The sequence below is a fragment of the Lucilia cuprina genome, chromosome 2 (assembly GCF_022045245.1).
Source record: "Lucilia cuprina isolate Lc7/37 chromosome 2, ASM2204524v1, whole genome shotgun sequence".
Classification (NCBI taxonomy): Eukaryota; Metazoa; Arthropoda; class Insecta; order Diptera; family Calliphoridae; genus Lucilia; species Lucilia cuprina.
The window spans coordinates 18,015,601-18,040,604 of record NC_060950.1 but is presented as its reverse complement, the minus strand read 5'-3'; the positions used below and the strand labels follow the sequence as shown (position 1 = coordinate 18,040,604).

At 28.7% G+C, this 25,004-nt stretch overlaps 1 protein-coding gene across 1 annotated transcript in view; it reads left to right on the top strand.

Annotated features, from left to right (window-relative positions):
* Positions 1–25,004, top strand: part of LOC111685643 (protein eyes shut-like) — a 64,040-nt gene that overhangs the window by 26,820 nt on the left and 12,216 nt on the right. Inside the window, exons 2-3 of the mRNA XM_046948411.1 lie at positions 7,413–9,248; positions 13,817–13,965. Coding sequence (XP_046804367.1) covers positions 8,182–9,248; positions 13,817–13,965 — 1,216 coding nt within the window. The 5' untranslated portion in view covers positions 7,413–8,181. The remainder of the gene's footprint in view (positions 1–7,412; positions 9,249–13,816; positions 13,966–25,004) is intronic.

Sequence of the window (25,004 nt, the reverse complement as noted above, 5' to 3'; positions counted from 1 at the left end):
TTCTAGTTCAGTTCTAGTTCAGTTCTAGTTCAGTTCTAGTTCAGTTCTAGTTCAGTTCTAGTTCAGTTCTAGTTCAGTTCTAGTTCAGTTCTTGTTCAGTTCTAATTGTAGCACATTCGCGGTATAATTCCATACTTCTTCATTAGAACTCTAAAAATAGATTCAGCCTAATGTTCATACCAAGTGCATGTTAGTTCTGCTTTTATTTTGTTGTTTATCTTCCTACCTCTGTTTCCATTTACTTCTTCAGTATATTGTTGTTTTTTATAAAAACTCTTGCTGACTTTAATGCAGTTGCAAACAATAGAAAATTGTTATTATTGTAAATTTTTATTATAGTTATGTGCACTTTTACGCACATATACACTTTAAATTGTACTTTTTAGGCCAGCAGTTCTGGGTTACAGATTTCGATGATATTCGATTCGACACAATTGATTGTCCTTTTTTGCATTGTTAAAATTTTTGTGTTCAGTGAAAAAAACGTATTTTAAAATAATTATGCATATTTTATGTATTGTGACAAATCGTTATATATGTATGTAAAGTTAAATGTCCGTTCAAAATTGGCTGTTGTTTGTTTCTCGCTGTTGCAAAGTTGTTGTAGCAAATTTTACCTGAATATTATTTTTAATCAAACCATGTTAAATTGATATTACATTTAAATTTTGTAAATTTTTTAGTTTATTTTAGTTTTCATTTAATAATTAAGTTTGTGTGCTGAATGTGCAATTTATGTATGTATGAATATATGTATATTTTAACACATACAAACAAACCACATTTACAATTCATTTTGTTTAATCAATGTTGCCATGTAATTATGTGTATTTTGTGCATAATTTAAATGTAGAATCATACCACAACAAAAACCATATAGAAGTAAATTTTGCAATATTTGTTTTACAGTAGAACAATGTAAAACTATTTTTCTTTTCAAATTAAGATATTTTTTACGAAATAATTGTTGTATATTAAAGTTTTATGTCAACAAAATGATTAAACGTTTTTTTTTTCGAAATATAAATGAAAATTTGTTAAATAATAATTTAAAAAATATTTAAATTATTTTATGCAGTCTACTTTTTTATCAAACTTATTTACATACACACACAAGTCTTTGAACAATTTTATCTATTAACTCTTGGGTGGTTGGTGGCTTTGTTTTTTTTATTTCTGCATATAGAATATTTGATTTTAAATATAGTATATATGCATATTAAAATATATATGTATGTATTTATCATAAATATATATGTAAGCATATACATACATAAGTACATAATTCCATGCGGGGATCATTAATATTTCAATAAAGGCACATGCAAATATTTAACACAAGAGATCTTTTGATTTGTCGATTTAATCCCATTTAAAGAATTTTAATCAAAATAATATAATTTAAGCAGTAAAGTATGTTTAAATTTAAAGTCATTTAAAACATATAAAAATTAAGTAATGAAAAAACAGAACAAATATGTATTTTTAAATTGTTTGTTAATAGATAGATAGATAGATAGATAGATAGATAGATAGATAGATAGATAGATAGATAGATAGATAGATAGATAGATAGATAGATAGATAGATAGATAGATAGATAGATAGATAGATAGATAGATAGATAGATAGATAGATAGATAGATAGATAGATAGATAGATAGATAGATAGATAGATAGATAGATAGATAGATAGATAGATAGATAGATAGATAGATAGATAGATAGATAGATAGATAGATAGATAGATAGATAGATAGATAGATAGATAGATAGATAGATAGATAGATAGATAGATAGATAGATAGATAGATAGATAGATAGATAGATAGATAGATAGATAGATAGATAGATAGATAGATAGATAGATAGATAGATAGATAGATAAGATAGATAGATAGATAGATAGATAGATAGATAGATAGATAGATAGATAGATAGATAGATAGATAGATAGATAGATAGATAGATAGATAGATAGATAGATAGATAGATAGATAGATAGATAGATAGATAGATAGATAGATAGATAGATAGATAGAGATAGATAGATAGATAGATAGATAGATAGATAGATAGATAGATAGATAGATAGATAGATAGATAGATAGATAGAGATAGATAGATAGATAGATAGATAGATAGATAGATAGATAGATAGATAGATAGATAGATAGATAGATAGATAGATAGATAGATAGATAGATAGATAGATAGATAGATAGATAGATAGATAGATAGATAGATAGATAGATAGATAGATAGATAGATAGATAGATAGATAGATAGATGTAGATAGATAGATAGATAGATAGATAGATAGATAGATAGATAGATAGATAGATAGATAGATAGATAGATAGATAGATAGATAGATAGATAGATAGATAGATAGATAGATAGATAGATAGAGAGATAGATAGATAGATAGATAGATAGATAGATAGATAGATAGATAGATAGATAGATAGATAGATAGATAGATAGATAGATTGATAGATAGATAGATAGATAGATAGATAGATAGATAGATAGATAGATAGATAGATAGAGATAGATAGATAGATAGATAGATAGATAGATAGATAGATAGATAGATAGATAGATAGATAGATAGATAGATAGATAGATAGATAGATAGATAGATAGATAGATAGATAGATAGATAGATAGATAGATAGATAGATAGATAGATAGATAGATAGATAGATAGATAGATAGATAGATAGATAGATAGATAGATAGATAGATAGATAGATAGATAGATAGATAGATAGATAGATAGACAGATGGTTAGTTAGTTAGTTAGTTAGTTAGTTAGTTAGTTAGTTAGTTAGTTAGTTAGTTAGTTAGTTAGTTAGTTAGTAAGTTAGTTAGTTGATCAGTTATTTAGTTATTTAGTTATTTCTTATGTTTTCTAATCTAACATTAAATTAAGTAAAAAGTAATAATGTTTCTCTGGTATTCTTGTTGCATGTCCTTTTCATTATTTAACTCAAATTCTTTACAACTATTTCTATTTCCAAAAATTTTGTCTTTTCCGAAATGCTTGCCTTTATTACATTTCTCTGTTCGGACAACAGATCTAAAAATATTCTTTTGAAATTACTAAATCATTTGTTTACGTAAGATACCAATGATTATTACTAAATGAATATTTCATCCAAATTTTTTACATACATATCTTTGTAATACATGTGTACCTACATTATACATATGTATGTGTATGTCTTATAAATTAAAACTGATGATGACAAATAGTTTATTTGCATTTTTGTGTCTTTAATCCTCTTAATAATTACTGTAGTTAGATGAAAAGAAGAAACCCTTTTCTTGATTTTTATATAAATAGTTCTATTAATTTTTATTTCCCTTTTGTTGTTGTTGTTTTCTTGACATACATATTACTCTCAAGAAATTTTGTTTTTTAATATTGTTGTTTTACAATTTATCTTACTTTATTCTAGACAGATAAGATGAGTTGATGTATAAATGAGTACATAATACGTTCAAACACATACATACATATACCAGATTATATATGTATGTATACGTGTATATGTAGGATTTATTTAATTTATGGGTTTTCTAAAATAAACACTTTTTAGACAAATAAAATCTGCCAACTCTTTTTTTTTTGTAAAAAGGAGATCAAATACGATGACAGCATGTCTTCTTCCAGTTTTTATTTTAATTCATACTTGGCTATATATTTTACATAAAAACTAATAGTTTTGTTTTAAAAATACCATAGAGATTTTTTACGAATAAAAAAAAGTAAATAAATTTTCAGAGAATTAGAAAAACTAGAAAAATAAAAATGAAAATGTTTGAAGAAATAATCCACATACAAACATTTTTGTAACACTGTTTCTCAAAAACTAGAGAACTGAACTAGAACTGAACTAGAACTGAACTAGAACTGAACTAGAACTGAACTAGAACTGAACTAGAACTGAACTAGAACTGAACTAGAACTGAACTAGAACTGAACTAGAACTGAACTAGAACTGAACTAGAACTGAACTAGAACTGAACTAGAACTGAACTAGAACTGAAATAGAACTGAACTAGAACTGAATTAGAACTGAACTAGAACTGAACTAAAACTGATCTAGAACTGAACTAGAACTGAACTAGAACTGAACTAGAAGTAAATTAGAATTAAACTTGAACTAAACTAGAACTGAACTAGAACTGAACTGAATTATCATTCTTATCTATTTTTCGCCTTTAGCAAACACTGTATTTTATACTCTAGATGCTCTTGACAAATAATTTATGTTATATACTCCTTTTTTCTTCAACATTTCTAACAAAATGAATGAAATTTGTATCCTTTTTATGCATTTCAATACCTCCGCACACCTCTAGTCCACTTAAATAAATTCTTTCTCTATGATCTTTTTTGTTGGTTCTTAATATTTCAAAGTGTAAGAAGAAAAGGGAAAATGTTACAAGAGCTGGAGGAAATGAAAAACTTGTGAGAGAGTGGAAAAAGGAAAAATTTGTGGCAAAACGTAAATCATATTATTCATCTAATATGCAGAAACACAAAAAACTAGGAAACACAACCTAGAAAAACCTTAAACCAAACAAAGTGGCAGTATATTTACGCTCTTATATAAATACCAATTCACATGCACTATATAGAGAGAAGATGGAAAATATGTATAAGTGTGTATTACGGTTGTGTGATTTCAAAGAGAAGTCCTCAAAAAACATTAGCCCATGTAACAAATTTATTACAGAGGTTGTTGTACTCTAAGATATGTATTAGGGGTATACTTTTTTATGAATTTGGGAAAATTTGTCTGATAATTGGACAAGTTCAGTTTTATTGGAAGTACGCATGTTTATGATCATATATTTACAAATAGGGTTTTCAAGCAGCTATTAATGTTTTACAATTCAAAAAAAATCCTTTTTTTGTTTGGAACTAGAAAATTCACAGGAGTGGCAACAAGGCATTTAAATATGAGCCCCTAATGTATATACATAGTCCACTTAAATAAATTCTTTCTCTATGATCTTTTTTGTTGGTTCTTAATATTTCAAAGTGTAAGAAGAAAAGGGAAAATGTTACAAGAGCTGGAGGAAATGAAAAACTTGTGAGAGAGTGGAAAAAGGAAAAATTTGTGGCAAAACGTAAATCATATTATTCATCTAATATGCAGAAACACAAAAAACTAGGAAACACAACCTAGAAAAACCTTAAACCAAACAAAGTGGCAGTATATTTACGCTCTTATATAAATACCAATTCACATGCACTATATAGAGAGAAGATGGAAAATATGTATAAGTGTGTATTACGGTTGTGTGATTTCAAAGAGAAGTCCTCAAAAAACATTAGCCCATGTAACAAATTTATTACAGAGGTTGTTGTACTCTAAGATATGTATTAGGGGTATACTTTTTTATGAATTTGGGAAAAATTTGTCTGATAATTGGACAAGTTCAGTTTTATTGGAAGTACGCATGTTTATGATCATATATTTACAAATAGGTTTTCAAGCAGCTATTAATGTTTTACAATTCAAAAAAAATCCTTTTTTTGTTTGGAACTAGAAAATTCACAGGAGTGGCAACAAGGCATTTAAATATGAAGCCCCTAATGTATATACATATATACATATGTATGTATATATAGTTAGAGCTAAAGGAAAGGGAAGTTGTTGATTTGACTGCTGCTTTAGTAGTTGTTTAAATATAAACTATATTGTGTTGTTTATTTAGTTAAATTTTTGCTTAAGTTGTTTATCAACTTGTGGTAGTGTGCGTGATTTTAACACCATGTTTAGTTTATTGTATGTTTATATAAATTGATGTATGTATGTGTCAAAGAGGGTAAATAATGATAACAAGATAATTGTGTGTCTAGAAAAAATCAATAGACTTTATCAAAATTCATGATTTAACACTGTCTGAGACTGTTAAAATTGTAATAAAAAGAAAACCAACTATTGATGAAATCATTAATTTTCCAAAATTATATTTATAAAGAATTATTAAACTCATTAATGGTTTAAATGACATATTTTTTTTAAACCATTATTTAACTAATTTAACTGCTTACAGTCCTTCAATTTTTCTCCTTTTTACAACATCAGCTTTCTGTACTCTTTTGTCTATTATAATTGGCCTAAATGATTTATTTTATTCTCTTTATATTTTGGTTTCATTTTTGGCTTTAAATAACAATATTTAATATATTATAAATAGTTCGTTATCAAATTAATGGTTTATTAAGACATACTTATGTTGTTAACAAAAAAAAAAAAAAAAAAAAAGAAACAAAAACAGACAATAAAATTTCCAAAGATAAAAGACCCTGACAAGCGATACCATTTATATTAATAACTTTGACTTCAAGGTTATTGTTTTTGAAGGAATCAATTAAATCACCAAAATCGACCAAAAAAAAGAACAAATTTATTTTTCTACACTCTGTAAAAAATTGCATAAATTTCCAATCATTTAATTTCAACAAAGAATTTATGTTACAAAAATTGTATCTTTTAAAATTTAATATTAAGTTTGAAACTATTTAAGTTTCACTTTTGACAGTAGAGTTGACGAAAAATATTTAAATACTTCGTCTTTTATTTTAATATTTTGGAACTAGAACTGAACTAGAACTGTACTAGAACTGAACTAGAACTGAACTAGAACTGAACTAGAACTGAACTAGAACTGAACTAGAACTGAACTAGAACTGAACTAGAACTGAACTAGAAATGAACTAGAACTGAACTAAAACTGAACTAGAGTTAAACTTGAACTGCACAAGAACTAAATTAAATCTGAACTAGAATTGAATTAGAACTGAAATAAATCTGACTTGAACTGATTTCCTCAGTTAAGACATTTTAAGAATATTGTAGTAATTAATTTTATTACAAAAAAAGTATCAACTAAATTAATTACATGTAATCTTATTCAATTGACTTTTATAACATGTAATTTAAATTGCAGCAATAACAAAAAAAAAAAAAAAAAACAATTGTAAATACAACATTTTAATTAAGTTCTTTTTATACATTTTTTACTTTTTCCAAAACACTTAATCAATGAAACATTTTTACAATTAGTTATCAATTCATATTAATTTACATACTTACATATACATATTTATAGCTGTCATTTGAAGTAAGACTGTTGCAACTCAAAAGATGTAATCTTGAAAAAAGAAAGGCTTTGAATATGACATTTTCCCAAATAACTATTATACAAAGCAAGAATTTGATAAAAATACCTTATGTATGTCTATATGGAAACATAACTTGACTTATGTCACTTTAAAAGTAAATAATATGTGTATGTAAGGATTTTGTTTTCTATTTTTAACCTTTTTATAGTTTAACTTTCTGCTCACCTTCTCATTCACATTTTTATTTGTGTCTTTATAGCAACCAATTAAAAAAATTTACAAGTCAATAGTAAAAACGATTTCCAAGAAGAAGGACAAATATAAAAAGTAGTCACTTCGATTATAGAAAACAGAGGAAAAAAACGAAAAAAGAATGCAACAAGGACAACAGAGAAAGAAACAACATAAACAATTAATATCCTTAAAGGAAATAAACAATTTATTTAAAAAGCAAAAGCAATAACAAAAACACAGAAAGTATTAAGGAAAATAGTCAGAAAGCGAAATAATCAAAATATACACGACTCCAACTGTTAACGGAAAATTAAAATAAATCGTATAAAATATAGAATAATTGGTAGAAAAGAAGAAAAAACTCAGCTGCATACAGGGATTGCCTTCGCAGCAAAAGACAAGTTTGTCTTTAAGCTGTTAAGAGGATTTGCATGGATCAAAAGAGCATCACCATAACATTTAAGTACTACAGCAACTATTGGAAAACACTGGCTACCACCAACGCCACCGCCGTTAAAAAAGAAGTCATTTAAAAGAAGAAAATCCTCTCCCTACCACTCACACGTTTTCAATTTAAAATTTTTTTAAAGCAACACAAACATACAATTATCAATCAATCAATGACATCAACGAACATTTACTTCAAACTCTTACATGTATGCATATAAAAATACAAAGATACAAAAGACACACACACCGTTTTGCTCCAAAAAAAAATACAATTATTTGCTTGAAACGTATATCCTTTCAAGTAGATTGCAAAAAGAGTGAGGAGAAACTTAAACTTAAAAAAAATGAAAAATAACAGCGAATTTAAACGAAAACTATTTTTAAATAAAACCCAATTGAATGATGAATGTACAAATCAGAAAGAAAATATTGAAAAATCCCTAAAATACAAAACTCCTAAAACTATGCAATATAAATATGATAGCAAAATAGTTAAGAAAACATCAACAATAACGACTACAACTACAACACCACCATTAATGATGACAACTTTGTCAGCAACATTATCAACGTCATCATTATCGCCATTATTATCATCATTAGCAGCACCATTGACGATATCATTAAAAACACAAACATCTACAGCAGCAAACGAAGAAACTAACAAATTAAAGGAAATACAACGAGATCCTTTGCAACAACAACAGCAACAGCAGCTACAACAAACTGAGTTAAAATGCCACCTGCAAAATAACAACGACAAATATGTTCAATCATCAGTAAAGACACAGCAGCAACAACAAGCAGCAGCAACATTTGTAAAGTCAACAATTTCCAATGATATTAACACCGGAAATACGTTGCTATCATATGTTTATAACAATAAAACAACAACCAACAGCAGGAATAACAAAAATAATGATGAAGAAAATAAAGACGACGACAATAATGATAATGTAACATCCTTGAGAGTAACATCAACACCAGCAGCAGCTAAAACTTCCTGTTTAAGCAACACCAACACTAACAATAATAATAATGATAAAGACATCATCATAACCTCAACATTATCAGCGGCCTCATTGTCATCACCATCGTTAATACATCATGAACATCGTCGTCAGAAAGTTATTGCCACTAACACTCAAACCACCACCAGCACCTACAAACACTCAGCCCTTTATCATGAAATGGACAACAGCTTAAGCAGTTTTAAATTTTGGAAAACCACCACCCACTCCTCGTCTTCAAATGCCACCAACAAATCCTGCTACTCTTTATACACTTCCTCGAACGTCATTTGGCTATTGGCTTTAGTGTCGATGTTCAGCTTATTCGGTTGCGGTCATGCTGGCTTTGCTTGTCTCAGTAATCCTTGTGTCTTTGGCGTTTGTATTGATGGCCTAAATAGGTGAGTTATTTTCCATTCTCAATTTTAATGTACATATACATATATGTGCATATGTATGTGTGTATTGTATTATTAATAATAATCCATATTTTTTGCCTTTATAGTAGCATATTGGCAACCTAGTTTTCATAAGTTAAAAAGGAGTAATAGATTATATGGGATAACCCAGTGAACTTACGGTGTTACAAATATGTTGTAAAAGTTATGAATTTGGAAAAGATAATTGTTATTTTGACTTAAGGATCAAAACAAAATCATCAGAATATCATTTTTAAACAAAATTTCCTAAGAACAGATCAATTAGATCCTGACCCTATTATTCTGATGTAAATCAAATTGATCTTGAAGGACTTAATCTGGAAAAGATAAAAAAATTCTGATTGTTTTAAAATTATGTATATCCAAACATTAAAACAATGTATATATTTTTCTAAGATCAATCAGAATTTAAGAAGACCTAACGGCTATTTAAAATATCAGTATAATCCTGAACCGATCAGTTTAAATTGGAACTTAGTATCTGTTCACAAAAAGATCAATCTGAACTTGAAACAAAAATCTCAAGATCTTCATTTAAACTAATCTGATCATTGAAAGATCAATCTGATCTTGAAAAAAATCATTTAAATCTCTAGATAATGGCCTTTAAAATAATTTTCAATAATTTGTACCTTAAAGAGACCAAACTGATCCCCTATATCATTTTAACTATCATTTATTTCAAATAAATTTCATAACATTTCTACCTTAAAAAGTGGAATTCTATGATAACTAATGCTTTCTTAAGTATAATTGACACTTCTATGTTTACTTGTTTTTTTTTTTTTTTTTTTTTAAACCCCCATAATTATCCTAACATTCTTATCACTTAATGCGAATATACACACACTAAACCATCTAAAGTAGTACTTAGAATATATACGAGTACTTTGTAAATGTGTTAGTAGCAAAGTGTGAAATAAAAGCAATTTTATTGAAGTGTTAATAATGTATTGTTTTAAGGTTATAAAGTCATAATAAATATAAAACAATACATGAACTATTACATTTTCTCTGTAGAACACACACACATTCATACAGTCATGGTTGATATTATGTAGGTCATTTTTTGTTAAGTAAATATTAAGTAAAATAAGGCTTATTTATTGAAGAGTATAATTACTTTAAAAGTAATTAAATTAATGCCTCTAAAAGTAAGAAAAATTAGTTAAGCTAATTTAATTTTTGACAGGAAAACTGCTATTTGTAGTTTAATTTAATTAAAATATTACTCTGGAAACGTTGACAAATCACAGCAACAAGTTCACAGGTTAAACACAGGTAAAATCTGGAGACTTCAGACAAGACTAGACTATAACCAGACTGTAGACTGAACTATAAACCAGACTATAGACTAGGCTGAATACTAAAGGTAAAAAACTGAGACAAAAGAATAAAAGCTATAGACTCGACATAATTAGGGAAGACTAGATTATAGACTAAACTACAGATTAGACTATATAATAAAATATAGCATAGACTATAAGCAAGACTAAAGACTATACTATAGACCAGAATATAGACTAGACTACAGACTAGAATATAGAATAGACTACAGACTAGACTACAGACTAGACTACAGACTAGACTACAGACTAGACTACAGACTAGACTACAGACTAGATTATAGACTAGTCTATAGGCCATAGGTTAGACTATAGAATAGACTATACTATATACTATAGACTAGACTATAGACCAGAATATAGACTAGACTATAGACTAGACTATAAACTAGACTATAGACTAGACTACAGACTAGACTATAAACTAGACTATAGACTAGACTTTAGACTAGACTATAGACTAGACTATAGACTAGACTATAGACTAGACTATAGACTAGACTATAGACTAGACTATAGACTAGACTATAGACTAGGCTATAGACTAGGCTATAGACTAGACTATAGACTAGACTATAGACTAGACTATAGACTAGGCTATAGACTAGGCTATAGACTAGACTATAGACTAGACTATAGATTAGACTATAGACTAGACTGTAGACTTGTCGATATATTTGACAATATATTAAACCGTATTCACCACTAAAGTAGTTCGTATATAAACTCTATGGTTTAGTTTGTAATAGATACAATTCAAATTTTTGTTTCAAAATTTTTTTGTTTTTATATTATCTATGACCTTCACTTCTATACCATCTTAACATCGTTTATATTCAATTCTATAACTTAATTACATTTACAGGCATTTGATTTTTATAGATTATTATAGTAAAAGTTAAACAGAAAACACTTTTCGCCAGCAATGTATGTGTACACTATATATCTGTTTTGATGGTTGATTGTCTATCCTTGATTACTTCATTAAACTAGTACAAATCATAAACTCTTTTCTCATGATACTTAGTTACTAGTTCATGATAAATATTGGTGCAAATTTTTCATATCATTGTGAAAAGCATATTGCAGTTATGGGGAGGTTTTTTTTTGTATTGTATTCGACCCTTTTATTAAATACTTCCTTGGCATACATTTCAGTTGTTTGTTTCATAATTCTTGCAGAAAATTTATTACAAAACTTTAGTTTGATTTGTTGGCTTTTAAAAGGCTAACTTAGTTACAAAAGTCTACTATGTAAGCATATCAAAGAATTTTAATACCCTATAATCTTCAAATACCGTAGATAAATTGCAATAATTTAAATATAATTTAATTTGCTAAGTAAAAAAAGAAAATAATTATTTAATTATAGCTTTCAAACGATTCTTAAAATAGCTTTTCTAGATTCAAAATATCTGTGCACATTTTCACTTAAATTAGGGCAATCTGTAGTCTGTTATTACTAGTTTTCTATAACAATAGTGCTTTTTTCATTTTAATGCCAGAAGATTGGCAGCATAGTTGATGAGTTCGGTATTGCATGAAAAATTTTATATACAAGATTGAGAATATTTTACAATGCAATTGGAAAAAGTTTTGTAATTTTTGTATTTTGTAAAACAAAAAGAAAAAAATTTTCCATTTATACTCATACAAAAAATAAATGTTGGCCTTCGGTTGAACTGGTTTCATAAATAAAAATTATGGTTGTTATGTTACAAAGCCTTCAGGCGCTTTTTTTAGAAAAGTAATCAAATTAAACTAAAATAACATTAAAATGGCCAAAACGATGGTTATAAAAGAGATAAAAATTATTTTTGTTAAGCAGTGATCTGCAATCATAGTTAATAGAGACCAGAAATAATCAGGTTTTAAAATATGAAGTGGACTTTAATATCAAAATTGTAGCCTTAGAAAGGAATTTTATTATGAGTCTTTAGAAGAAGCAAAAGAGACTTATCCATATCCCATCCATCCCATAGTATGGACTTTAAGCTAGCCTCGACTATATATATGTGCATAGTCTCGATTCGACTATAGATTAGTCAAGAATCTCCAGTATATAATAGTCGATAGTATTGACTATAGACTAGTCGGTGTTGTTGACAACAGATTAGACGTTCATCTCGACTATTGATAGTCGAACGTTTCAGAATAGACTTGTCGATTTACTTGACTATATACTAGTTTACAGTCTCGACTATTGACTAGTCGATAACGTCGATAGATTAGTCGATAATGTAGACTATAGACTAGTAGATAGTGTCGACTAAAGACTAGTCGATATTGTAGACTATAGACTAGTCGATATTGTCGACTATAGAATGATCGATATTGTCGACTATAGTCTAGTATAAAGATTCGACTGTAGACTAGTCGATGTTGTTGACAACAGATTAAACGATAGTTTCGACTATAGACTAGTCGAAAGTTTCAGAATAGACTAGTCGATTAACTTGACTATATACTAGTTTACAGTCTGAACTATAGACTAGTCGATAACATCGACTATATACTTGTCGATAGTGTCGACTATAGAATGATCGATATTGTCGACTATAGTCTAGTATTAAGTCTCGACTGTAGACTCGTCGATAGTCTCTCTTGTTGACAACAGACTAGCCGATAGTCTAGACTATAGACTACCGAAAGTTTCAGAATAGATTACACTCATTAGAGTCTAGACTGTAGTCTAGTTAATAGTGTCGGCTATAGACTAGTCCATAGAGTAGACTATAGACTAATAAGTCACTATAGAGTTTTCGATAGTGTCGACTATAGAGTCGTCGAAAGTGTCGACTATAAACTAGTTTGACTAGTTGACAGCGTTGTCTACGAACTAGTTGATAGTTTGATTATAGACAAGGCGAGATTCTTCAGTATAGACAAGTCGATTTTCTCGATAATGGACTAGTTGATTCTCGAATATATAATCTTCGATAGTGTGGACGATAGACTACTCGATAGTGTCGACTATAGACTAGTCGACTTTTCGATAATCTTGAATATATATAGACTGCTTTCTAATAGACCATACAGTGAAGGTTTTAGTCGTGACTAGTAGCATCAAAGTTCATTCAAATTTAATAGTTTTTTTAAAAAACTTATAAACAATTGTTTTTATACATATATTCTAAAATATTTCTAAATAACTACAATTCAAATTCTATCTTTCCATTTCAGCTCCTATTCGTGTTATTGTATTGATGGTTATACTGGTATACAATGTCAAACGAATTGGGATGAATGTTGGTCGGGACCCTGTCAAAATGGTGGTACATGTATAGATGGCGTGGCCTATTACAATTGTACATGTCCAGATGGTTTTTCAGGTAAATTAAAAAAATTTAATTTCGGTTTTCATTTATTCATTATTATAAAAAGAATTTGAATTATATCAACAACTTGGAAAAAAAAACAATAATAATTTTTTTTCGTTATGAAAATTATGAAAATTTCCACAATAAACATAATTATGGTTTAAACAATTTAAGACATTAATATTCTTGCTTTAAGTATTATAAAGTGAAATTCTTTAAAAGTAATTATCTTAAACATTTAAACACTCAACATAAAATTTCTTTGTTAGTTTCGGCAAATTAATGGAGGCTTTATGAAATTTGTAAATTCTAAGAATTAAGTACATTATAAAAGAAAATACCTAAAAAATTAAATGAAATTAAAACAAATGCAAACATATTACTATTAATATGTTTACAAACATACATACATACTTATGTATGTACATATTTACATTTGTATGGCAGTAGAAAGACAAAAGTATAAACACATTTGACAAACATTTCTAGGAAAGATAAACATGACAGTAAATTAAATCATAAACTTAGATATTTAATTGGGGTAAAAAAAAAGTAAAACAGATGTTGTTTTAATAAAACAGTAGTACAAATTTAGAAAATAAATCTAGATACTAAGAGACTTATTAAAAGCAGTAAAAACTGCACAATACTACATAAATATTTACAATTATCTTAAATATTGGTCTATTGCAAAATTATTGTAGAAACCAATTATAGAATAAAATTAAATTTCTGAAATTTTTTTGCAAATTATAGGGAGTCAAATAAATTTGACAGAAATTAATATTAATCATACGCAAAGCACCATACATGAATTAAAGAACTATTAGTACATCTTATAGTCCAGACTAGACTATAGACTAGACCATAGACTAGACTATAGACTAGAATATAGAAAAGACTATAGACTAGAGTATAGACTATAGAGTAGACTAGAGTATAGACCATAGACTAGACTATAGACCAGACTAGAGTATAGACTATAGGCTAGACTATATAGTAGACTTAAGATTAGACTATAAACTACACTATATACTACTCTATAGACTAGACTATAAACTAGCCTATAGACTAGACAATAGACTAGAGTATAGACTAGACTATTGACTACACTATAGACTATACTATAGACTACACTATAGACTAAACTAAACTATAGACAAGATTATACTAAACCATACACCTGCCTAGACTAAACAAGACACGACAAGACAAGACAAGACTAGACTAGACTAGACTAGACTAGACAAGACAAGACAAGACAAGACAAGACAAGACAAGACAAGACAAGACAAGACTAGACAAGACTAGACAAGACTTGACAAGACTAGACAAGACAAGACAAGACAAGACAAGACAAGACAAGACAAGACAAGACAAGACAAGACAAGACAAGACAAGACCAGACTAGACTAGACTAGACTAGACAAGACAAGACAAGACAAGACAAGACAAGACAAGACAAGACTAGACTAGACTAGACAAGACTAGACTAGACTAGACAAGACTAGACAAGACTAGACAAGACTAGACAAGACACTAAGACTACAAGACTAGATAAAGACTACCAAGACTAGGACAAGGAAAAGAGACTAGACAAGACTAGACAAGACTAGACAAGACTAGACAAGACTAGACAAGACTAGACAAGACTAGACAAGACTAGACAAGACTAGACAAGACTAGACAAGACTAGACAAGACTAGACAAGACTAGACAAGACTAGACAAGACTAGACAAGACTAGACAAGACTAGACAAGACTAGACAAGACTAGACAAGACTAGACAAGACTAGACAAGACTAGACAAGACTAGACAAGACTAGACAAGACTAGACAAGACTAGACAAGACTAGACAAGACTAGACAAGACTAGACAAGACTAGACAAGACTAGACAAGACTAGACAAGACTAGACAAGACTAGACAAGACTAGACAAGACTAGACAAGACTAGACAAGACTAGACAAGACTAGACAAGACTAGACAAGACTAGACAAGACTAGACAAGACTAGACAAGACTAGACAAGACTAGACAAGACTAGACAAGACTAGACAAGACTAGACAAGACTAGACAAGACTAGACAAGACTAGACAAGACTAGACAAGACTAGACAAGACTAAGACAAGACTAGACAAGACTAGACAAGACTAGACAAGACTAGACAAGACTAGACAAGACTAGACAAGACTAGACAAGACTAGACAAGACTAGACAAGACTAGACAAGACTAGACAAGACTAGACAAGACTAGACAAGACTAGACAAGACTAGACAAGACTAGACAAGACTAGACAAGACTAGACAAGACTAGACAAGACTAGACAAGACTAGACAAGACTAGACAAGACTAGACAAGACTAGACAAGACTAGACAAGACTAGACAAGACTAGACAAGACTAGACAAGACTAGACAAGACTAGACAAGACTAGACAAGACTAGACAAGACTAGACAAGACTAGACAAGACTAGACAAGACTAGACAAGACTAGACAAGACTAGACAAGACTAGACAAGACTAGACAAGACTAGACAAGACTAGACAAGACTAGACAAGACTAGACAAGACTAGACAAGACTAGACAAGACTAGACAAGACTAGACAAGACTAGACAAGACTAGACAAGACTAGACAAGACTAGACAAGACTAGACAAGACTAGACAAGACTAGACAAGACTAGACAAGACTAGACAAGACTAGACAAGACTAGACAAGACTAGACAAGACTAGACAAGACTAGACAAGACTAGACAAGACTAGACAAGACTAGACAAGACTAGACAAGACTAGACAAGACTAGACAAGACTAGACAAGACTAGACAAGACTAGACAAGACTAGACAAGACTAGACAAGACTAGACAAGACTAGACAAGACTAGACAAGACTAGACAAGACTAGACAAGACTAGACAAGACTAGACAAGACTAGACAAGACTAGACAAGACTAGACAAGACTAGACAAGACTAGACAAGACTAGACAAGACTAGACAAGACTAGACAAGACTAGACAAGACTAGACAAGACTAGACAAGACTAGACAAGACTAGACAAGACTAGACAAGACTAGACAAGACTAGACAAGACTAGACAAGACTAGACAAGACTAGACAAGACAAGACTAGACAAGACTAGACAAGACTAGACAAGACTAGACAAGACTAGACAAGACTAGACAAGACTAGACAAGACTAGACAAGACTAGACAAGACTAGACAAGACTAGACAAGACTAGACAAGACTAGACAAGACTAGACAAGACTAGACAAGACTAGACAAGACTAGACAAGACTAGACAAGACTAGACAAGACTAGACAAGACTAGACAAGACTAGACAAGACTAGACAAGACTAGACAAGACTAGACAAGACTAGACAAGACTAGACAAGACTAGACAAGACTAGACAAGACTAGACAAGACTAGACAAGACTAGACAAGACTAGACAAGACTAGACAAGACTAGACAAGACTAGACAAGACTAGACAAGACTAGACAAGACTAGACAAGACTAGACAAGACTAGACAAGACTAGACAAGACTAGACAAGACTAGACAAGACTAGACAAGACTAGACAAGACTAGACAAGACTAGACAAGACTAGACAAGACTAGACAAGACTAGACAAGACTAGACAAGACTAGACAAGACTAGACAAGACTAGACAAGACTAGACAAGACTAGACAAGACTAGACAAGACTAGACAAGACTAGACAAGACTAGACAAGACTAGACAAGACTAGACAAGAGTAGACAAGACTAGACAAGACTAGACATTGACTACTTATTTCTTTAATGCAACAGTACGTATAATTAATATTAATTTTACAAATATTACTTATACTTATTCAATATCTGTCTATTTACTTAAAAACATTTGCCTTTTAGCACTGAAAATTAAATAAAATTCTTTATAAATTTATTCTATTTAAATAACAGTTTAAATGTTTACCAACATTTATAAAGAAAAAACAACTAAATCTCTTTTCTAACGCTGAGATTTTAAAATTATTGCAGGTATTTACACATTTTTCATAAACTCACACACAATTTAGATTTAAACTGTTTTTGATGTTACCTAAGGCCTAAGGTAATAAAATTATTTATTTTCGTTTGAAAAAATGAATTCTTTTGCATTTAAATACGAAAAAAACCAAGAACAAAATATGTCCTACACAAAAGATTAAATATAAATCATAAAAGAACAAAAAATATATAAATTTTTTAAAAATTATTTTTCTATACATATAAAGACGGGGAATAAAAAAACTGGCATTTTACAAAAAAAAAAAGCAAAAAACGATACAAAAGCCCATAAACAAAACTGACTTTTACACTGACTGAAACCATAAAAATTAAACAGAACAAAAACAAAATCCAACTACGGTAGCAGCAACAGCATTAAAATTCACAAAACCCTCTTTATTAAACTCATAAACAAAAGGGGCCATAATCATTTTGCTTTTTTTGCAGTTTCTTTCATAAACAACGTTTTTTTTTTTAAAATGAGTGAAATATAAAGAAGCTAAATACAACTTGCGGCAGTGCAGTGCTGCTTTGGACGTTCAATGACTTTTTGACCAACATTTCATTTTTCCTTTACTTTAGCTGCTTTCGCCAACATTGTAAACAGAACATTTAGATTTATGAATTATATAAATCATTTATTCTTTTCTTACTTTTAATTTTTTTATTATATTTTCCACTGACATTTTTTTTTCGTTAAGTTTTTGTTCGCTGTTTGTCTTTTAATAGCATCGAAAATGACAATGGACCGTTTTTATGTGGACAGGTGTAATAAAAGAGTTTGATTTGTTTTCCATTTTTTTGGAAAATTTCTTAGATTTTTATGGCCTAAAAGGATGCATAAACATTATTAAGTTTTAATTAAATGCAAACAATATAATTATGAACAAATAAATGTAACAAATTTTAAGGCAAACTGTCATAAATTTAAGGTATTGTAATGGAATTTAATTTAAAAACTTACCTTTTGTAGAACAGTAATCTAAAAAATATATAGAAAATTAATTATTAGTCACAATTTTAATTCATAAATAAATTTTGAGTGAAAGAATGATTTTCCAAGTAAATAAAATAATTTCTTAGTAAAGCAGAGACTTATCATTCAAAACGAGACTTTTTAGTAAGAGAAAGTGAAAAAGTTTATTTTCAGTGATTTTTTAATGAACTGTGTCTTTTCCGTGAAACGCAGATTTTCAGTGAAAATTGGATTTTCAATAAAAAAAAGTGACTATTACCTGAAAAATTGAATTTCTAGTGAAACATCAAGGTTTACATGGTAAGACGGAAAGACAGACATACAGACGGAAAGAAGGACAAAGCTTGGATGGCTTAGAAAGTGATTTTGAGACGATTGGTATAAGAAAAGGTGGGTGTAGGATCAATATTTTTGGATGTTACAAAAATCAGGCGAAAATATTACTTTTCAGTGAAAAAGTGACCTTTTAGTGCAAATGTGATTTTTAAGTGAAAATGTGAGAAAAAAACACTTTTTAATGAAAAAGTGACTTTTAAGTGAAAAATAAGGTATTCGGTAAAAATTTAAGTTTTTAGTGCAAATGTGACTTTTAAGTAAAAATGTGAAAAAAATCACTTTTTAGTTAAAAGGTGGACATTTATATTTTAAGTGAAAATATAAGTTTTCAGTGCAAATGTGACTTTTAAGTCAAAATTAAAGTTCTCAGTGAAAATTTTACTTCTCAGTGAAAATTTAACTTTTCAATGAATATATAAGTTTTAAGGTAAAATTCGATTTTTTTTTTCGAAAAGTAAAATTTTAGTAACAAAAGTGGCTTTTTGATTTTTGAGTGATTTTTTTAATTAGTTTTTAGTGAAAAATTTTTTTAATGAAAAACTGAAGTGAAAAGTAATTTATAGTGAAAAAGTAAATTTTCACTAAAAATGTGTTTTTTCCAGTGAAAAAAAAATGTTTCCAAGAGAAAATGATTGAAAATGTAATTTTTTAAAATTTTGAAAAGTAATTTTTTTAAAAAATTAGCTTTTCAGTGTAAAAATATATTTTTTTTTTTTTTTTGCACAAGTCAGAGTTTTTGGTGAAGAATTGAAATTTCACTATGACCTTCTATATAAATTATGATAATCCTTTGCTCTAAGAACTTTTACAACACCATCTGCATAACAGAAGAACTTTTATTTCTATGTAAAGGTTCACAGAAAACTCTTAACCATAACAACCTAGAGTAACTAAGACAAAATCTCATTCTGAGCTACTCCACCATAAACACTTTTCTAAAAAGCCTACACTGTTCCCAGTAGTCCCATTTGGTTCCCATTTGGCTTTTCAATGAGCTCTATTGTATAGTTTTTTTTTTAAACAAAGGCTTAACTTCCTATATTGTTAAAACACATCTATATCAGCACAACACCATCACATTTGTATTGGTTTTATATCAACTATAAATTCAATAGAAAATTTCTGGAAATACAAATTGATTTTTGAATATTTCATAAAAACAATTGTTCAATTCACAATCGATGTTGTAGCGTTGTATGTCAGCAGCTGCTACAATAGTCATAACAATGTTGTTGGTATTTTCTATGCAAAAGCTCTATACAACTCATACGACAATTTTTCATATGTTTTTCGAATGTGTTCAACATATAAACAAAAATTCAAACGATTTTAGCATAAAAAACGATAAAGTGGTAACACTGAAATCAAAAACAAACATCTGTTTACAAAAACAAAAAAAATAAAATTTTATTAAAAACAGTTTATTTATTAGTTTAATTTAATATTTTTTGATTTTTTTTTTTTTTGACATTGTTATATGTATTTGTTTTGATTGTTTTTTCATTGAGAACATGAACTTATGACTTGCTGCAATGATCTGTTCACAATCACTGTTACTAAACTTTAGTAGGTACAATATACAACTTGATTGTGAATTGAACAAATCATTTTATCATAAATTTTACGTTATGATATTCCTAGAATGAATATAAATCTTGAAACGTTTTTATTTCATAGTTAACCCACTCAAGTGTAAGTACTGTTAAAATACATACATACGAGCACATAGTACATACCTACAATTATAATAACAAAAGAATTAACAAAACGAAAAAACAAGACAAAAGTCAAATTAATGCAAGCATAAATCTACATATTGAACCAATAATAAAAAAGAAAAGAAAACTCAAATAAAAACATACTAAAAACGTATTAATGAAGAAATAAGACTTTATAATACCCTACATCATTGAAATAAATCAAATATTTATTTAAATGAAAAATTTTTTCCGAAAGTGGCATTATAAAGACTGTACTTCTAAGCTTAAGGAGTTTTCTTTAAATGGGCTCTATATAAAGTACAATTTCGAAGTTACTAACATAACGATGAAATTTGTTTTATGAAAAATCATATCATAGGATCGATCCCTAATTGATTTTACCCATCATATTAACTATCTTCAATAAATCGCTCTTCCAAATTCAAAAGTGCACGTTCCATAACTTATGTGTCAAACCCTTACTTAAAGGCCTATGTCACATAATAAAACTGATGCTAATTTTTAAAATGATTTTTAATACAAAACATACATAATGAATTTAATATATGGATACCACTATGTTATAAAAGATCGTGTCAGCCAGTTTTACACATTTTTTATTAGCTCCCATATTGGTAAAATGTAATAATTTTTCTCATATCCTGCTAGAAACTGAATCAAAATTTTAGCTTTTGTCGTAAAAAAAAGAATAATAAAATAAAAAAACAAATAGGAAAGTAAAGTCGGGCATGGCCGAAAATAACGAAAATCAGTAGTATTATCAAGACGTATATAGAACTAAGTTTTATCGATTTTTGTATTATATAACATAAATATGAACTCAATAGTCCTTTCTGGGGGTAGGGTTGTATAGGGGCTAAGTGAAATAATGGACCGATTTCAACTATTTTCAATAAGCTTCGTCGTTGGGCCGAAAAACACGTATGTTAAAAATTTCTTCTAAATATTTTGAAACTGGGCGTATTACTTAATATTTGTATGTCAATAAACCATTAACACGTATACGTAGAGGTGTCGTATGCAAGAGTAGTGCAATTTCACAATATCAAACTTTGCACTTAATATTAAAAAATTATGTCTTTTTACGTTTAGTTAGTTAGTTAGTTAGTTAGGTAGTTAGTTAGTTAGTTAGTTAGTTAGTTAGTTAGTTAGTTAGTTAGTTAGTTAGTTAGTTCGTTAGTTAGTTAGGTAGTTAGTTAGTTAGTTAGTTAGGTAGTTAGTTAGTTAGTTAGTTAGTTAGTTAGTTAGTTGGTTAGTTAGTTAGTTAGTTAGTTAGTTAGTTAGTTAGTTAGTTAGTTAGTTAGTTAGTTAATTAGTTAGTTAGTTAGTTAGTTAGTTAGTGAGTTAGTGAGTTAGTGAGTTAGTTAGTTAGTTAGTTAGTTAGTTAGTTAGTTAGTTAGTTAGTTAGTTAGTTAGTTAGTGAGTTAGTTAGTTAGTGAGTTAGTTAGTTAGTTAGGTAGTTAGTTAGTTTTTTTATTGGACGTAGTGATAGTACACTATCAACTAGTGGCCCCACGAATACCTCCCCGTCCCACCCCGGTACCACTTTCGCCGTTAGTTAGTTAGTTAGTTAGTTAGTTAGTTAGTTAGTTAGTTAGTTAGTTAGTTAGTTAGTTAGTTAGTTAGTTAGGTAGTTAGTTAGTTAGTTAGTTAGTTAGTTAGTTAGTTAGTTAGTTAGTTAGTTAGTTAGTTAGTTAGTTAGTTAGTTAGTTAGTTAGTTAGTTAGTTAGTTAGTTAGTTAGTTAGTTAGTTAGTTAGTTAGCTACTTAGTTAGTCTATAGTTCTACCGGTTCCAACTTTATCAAAATATAATAAAGAAGAAAAAAATCTTCAATTACCTTTAACATTATAAATTTACAATGCAAATGAAGTGTTGTAAAAGCTGTAACAGCAAAAGATACCCACTTGTATTGATATAAAATAAAATTTACATCTTTTAAAACTACTAAATGAATAAAATAGGGGAAGTATAAGTTGCCCTTTACATAAGGAAAAATTTATGCAGTAAATTGATTACATCTTTCAATACAACAGAGTACTTATAACAAAGGCACTAAATACATTCACTTAAACATTTTTAAAAATTGTTTTTAAATTGTTTCATATTTGAATGAAAGAAATTTCATGCATATAACATCTAACTATAAATGTGTTCAGAAATTGGCTATTATTTATTTAAAAAAATATATATATTTTATCAAGCAGTTTTGAAATTATGATAACTATAATATTTGCTATTTTAGAAAATATTCAAATTAATTGCAATGTCTCAGAAGAAATCAAATTTTCCCTTTGAGTTTGTGCTTAAGTACATACAGGAAGCAAAAATTCATCTTTTTTATACCCTACACCACTATAGTGGGTAGGGTATTATACGTTTGTGCTGATGTTTGTAACATACAAAAATATTGGTCCAATACCCAGCTTAAAATATACCGATCGATTCAGAATCATTTTTTGAGTCGATTAAGACGTGTCCGTCCGTCCATCCGTACATCCGTCTGTCCGGCTGATAATTTGATGAAATTTGGACCAAGCATGTTTTTTTGGCACAGGGACGAAGCCTATTGAAAATGGTTGAAATCGGTCCATTATTTCACCTAGCCCCCATACAACCGTACCATCCGATTTGTACTTTTTATGCCATAATTACGTCAAATATTCTATTATCCCTCTGAAAATTGGCACAAATAAGTTCTATATAAGTATAAATGACACTGCAGATTTTCGTAAGGATCGGCCCTTATTTGACCCTAGCCCCCATACAAATCCCCCTTCAAAAAATGTCTTAAAAGTCTAAAATTGACTTGTAACCATTTGTATCGCAATGAAACTCAACAAAACTAACTGTTATTTAAAAATATATTCTTTCCCAAATTTACCGAGGATCGGTCCATATTTGACCTATATAAAGCCTCATTTAGAAATTTTTATCAATAAATTGCTTAAATATTTTGGAATTATGGTAATATTCAACGTAAAAGTTTCTTTAAAAAAATAAAAATTTTAAAAATATACTCATGGTGTAGGGTATTATATGGTCGGCCATGCCCGACTATACATTCCTACTTGTTTTAGCTCTCATTTATTCACCAAGAATCGGCTTTTTTACATCTACACACTATCTGTTTTATTTGTTCTGATATATTGTTTTATGATTGAAAAAAAAGATTGCAATTTCAATTTATGCTTATTGTCTTTTTTTTTTGTTCTATAAATATTTCCTTTTACATATTTTGTCTGCTTTTTTTTCTATTTTTATAAAATAATAACTATGAAAGGGATAACAAGAAATCTTTAAACAAATATTTCGAATAAAACAGGCATAGGTAAGAGAATATATATGTGTATTTATTGTTTGAGAATGTTGGTATAATTTTAAGGAAATGGAGTATGAGGATAGTTCAAATTTAAATTATTTATTAAATTACTAATTTCACATATGTATGTACATTTCGATTAAGTACTACATTACTTATCTCATCTAAACTATGTACGTATCACTTAGTTGTTTATCTCTAAGTTTTGTTTTAATAACAGGCAAAAAATAACATTTATCACTGTGCAATTCTAACAGAGAAATTTCTGGAGCCACTCTAATGTACAAATTTATTTAGCAGTATGACTATATGAAATGGCTATTGTGTACCCAAGAAAAGTAACTTTATATATGTATTTATGTATAAAGATACATTTATCACTATCAAACCTATACCCTACTTACTGCACACTTGAAAATGATAAGAAAGTACAAGAAGTGCAATAACAAGAAAAATCAAAAAAAAAAAAAAAAATAAAACTACCTATCGCTCATTTTCAGCAAAAGTGTCGTTACACAAAATACATCTATCTATCTATCTATCTATCTATTTATTTATCTATCTATCTATCTATCTATCTATCTATCTATCTATCTATCTATCTATCTATCTATCTATCTATCTACCTATATATCTATCTATCTATCTATCTATCTATCTATC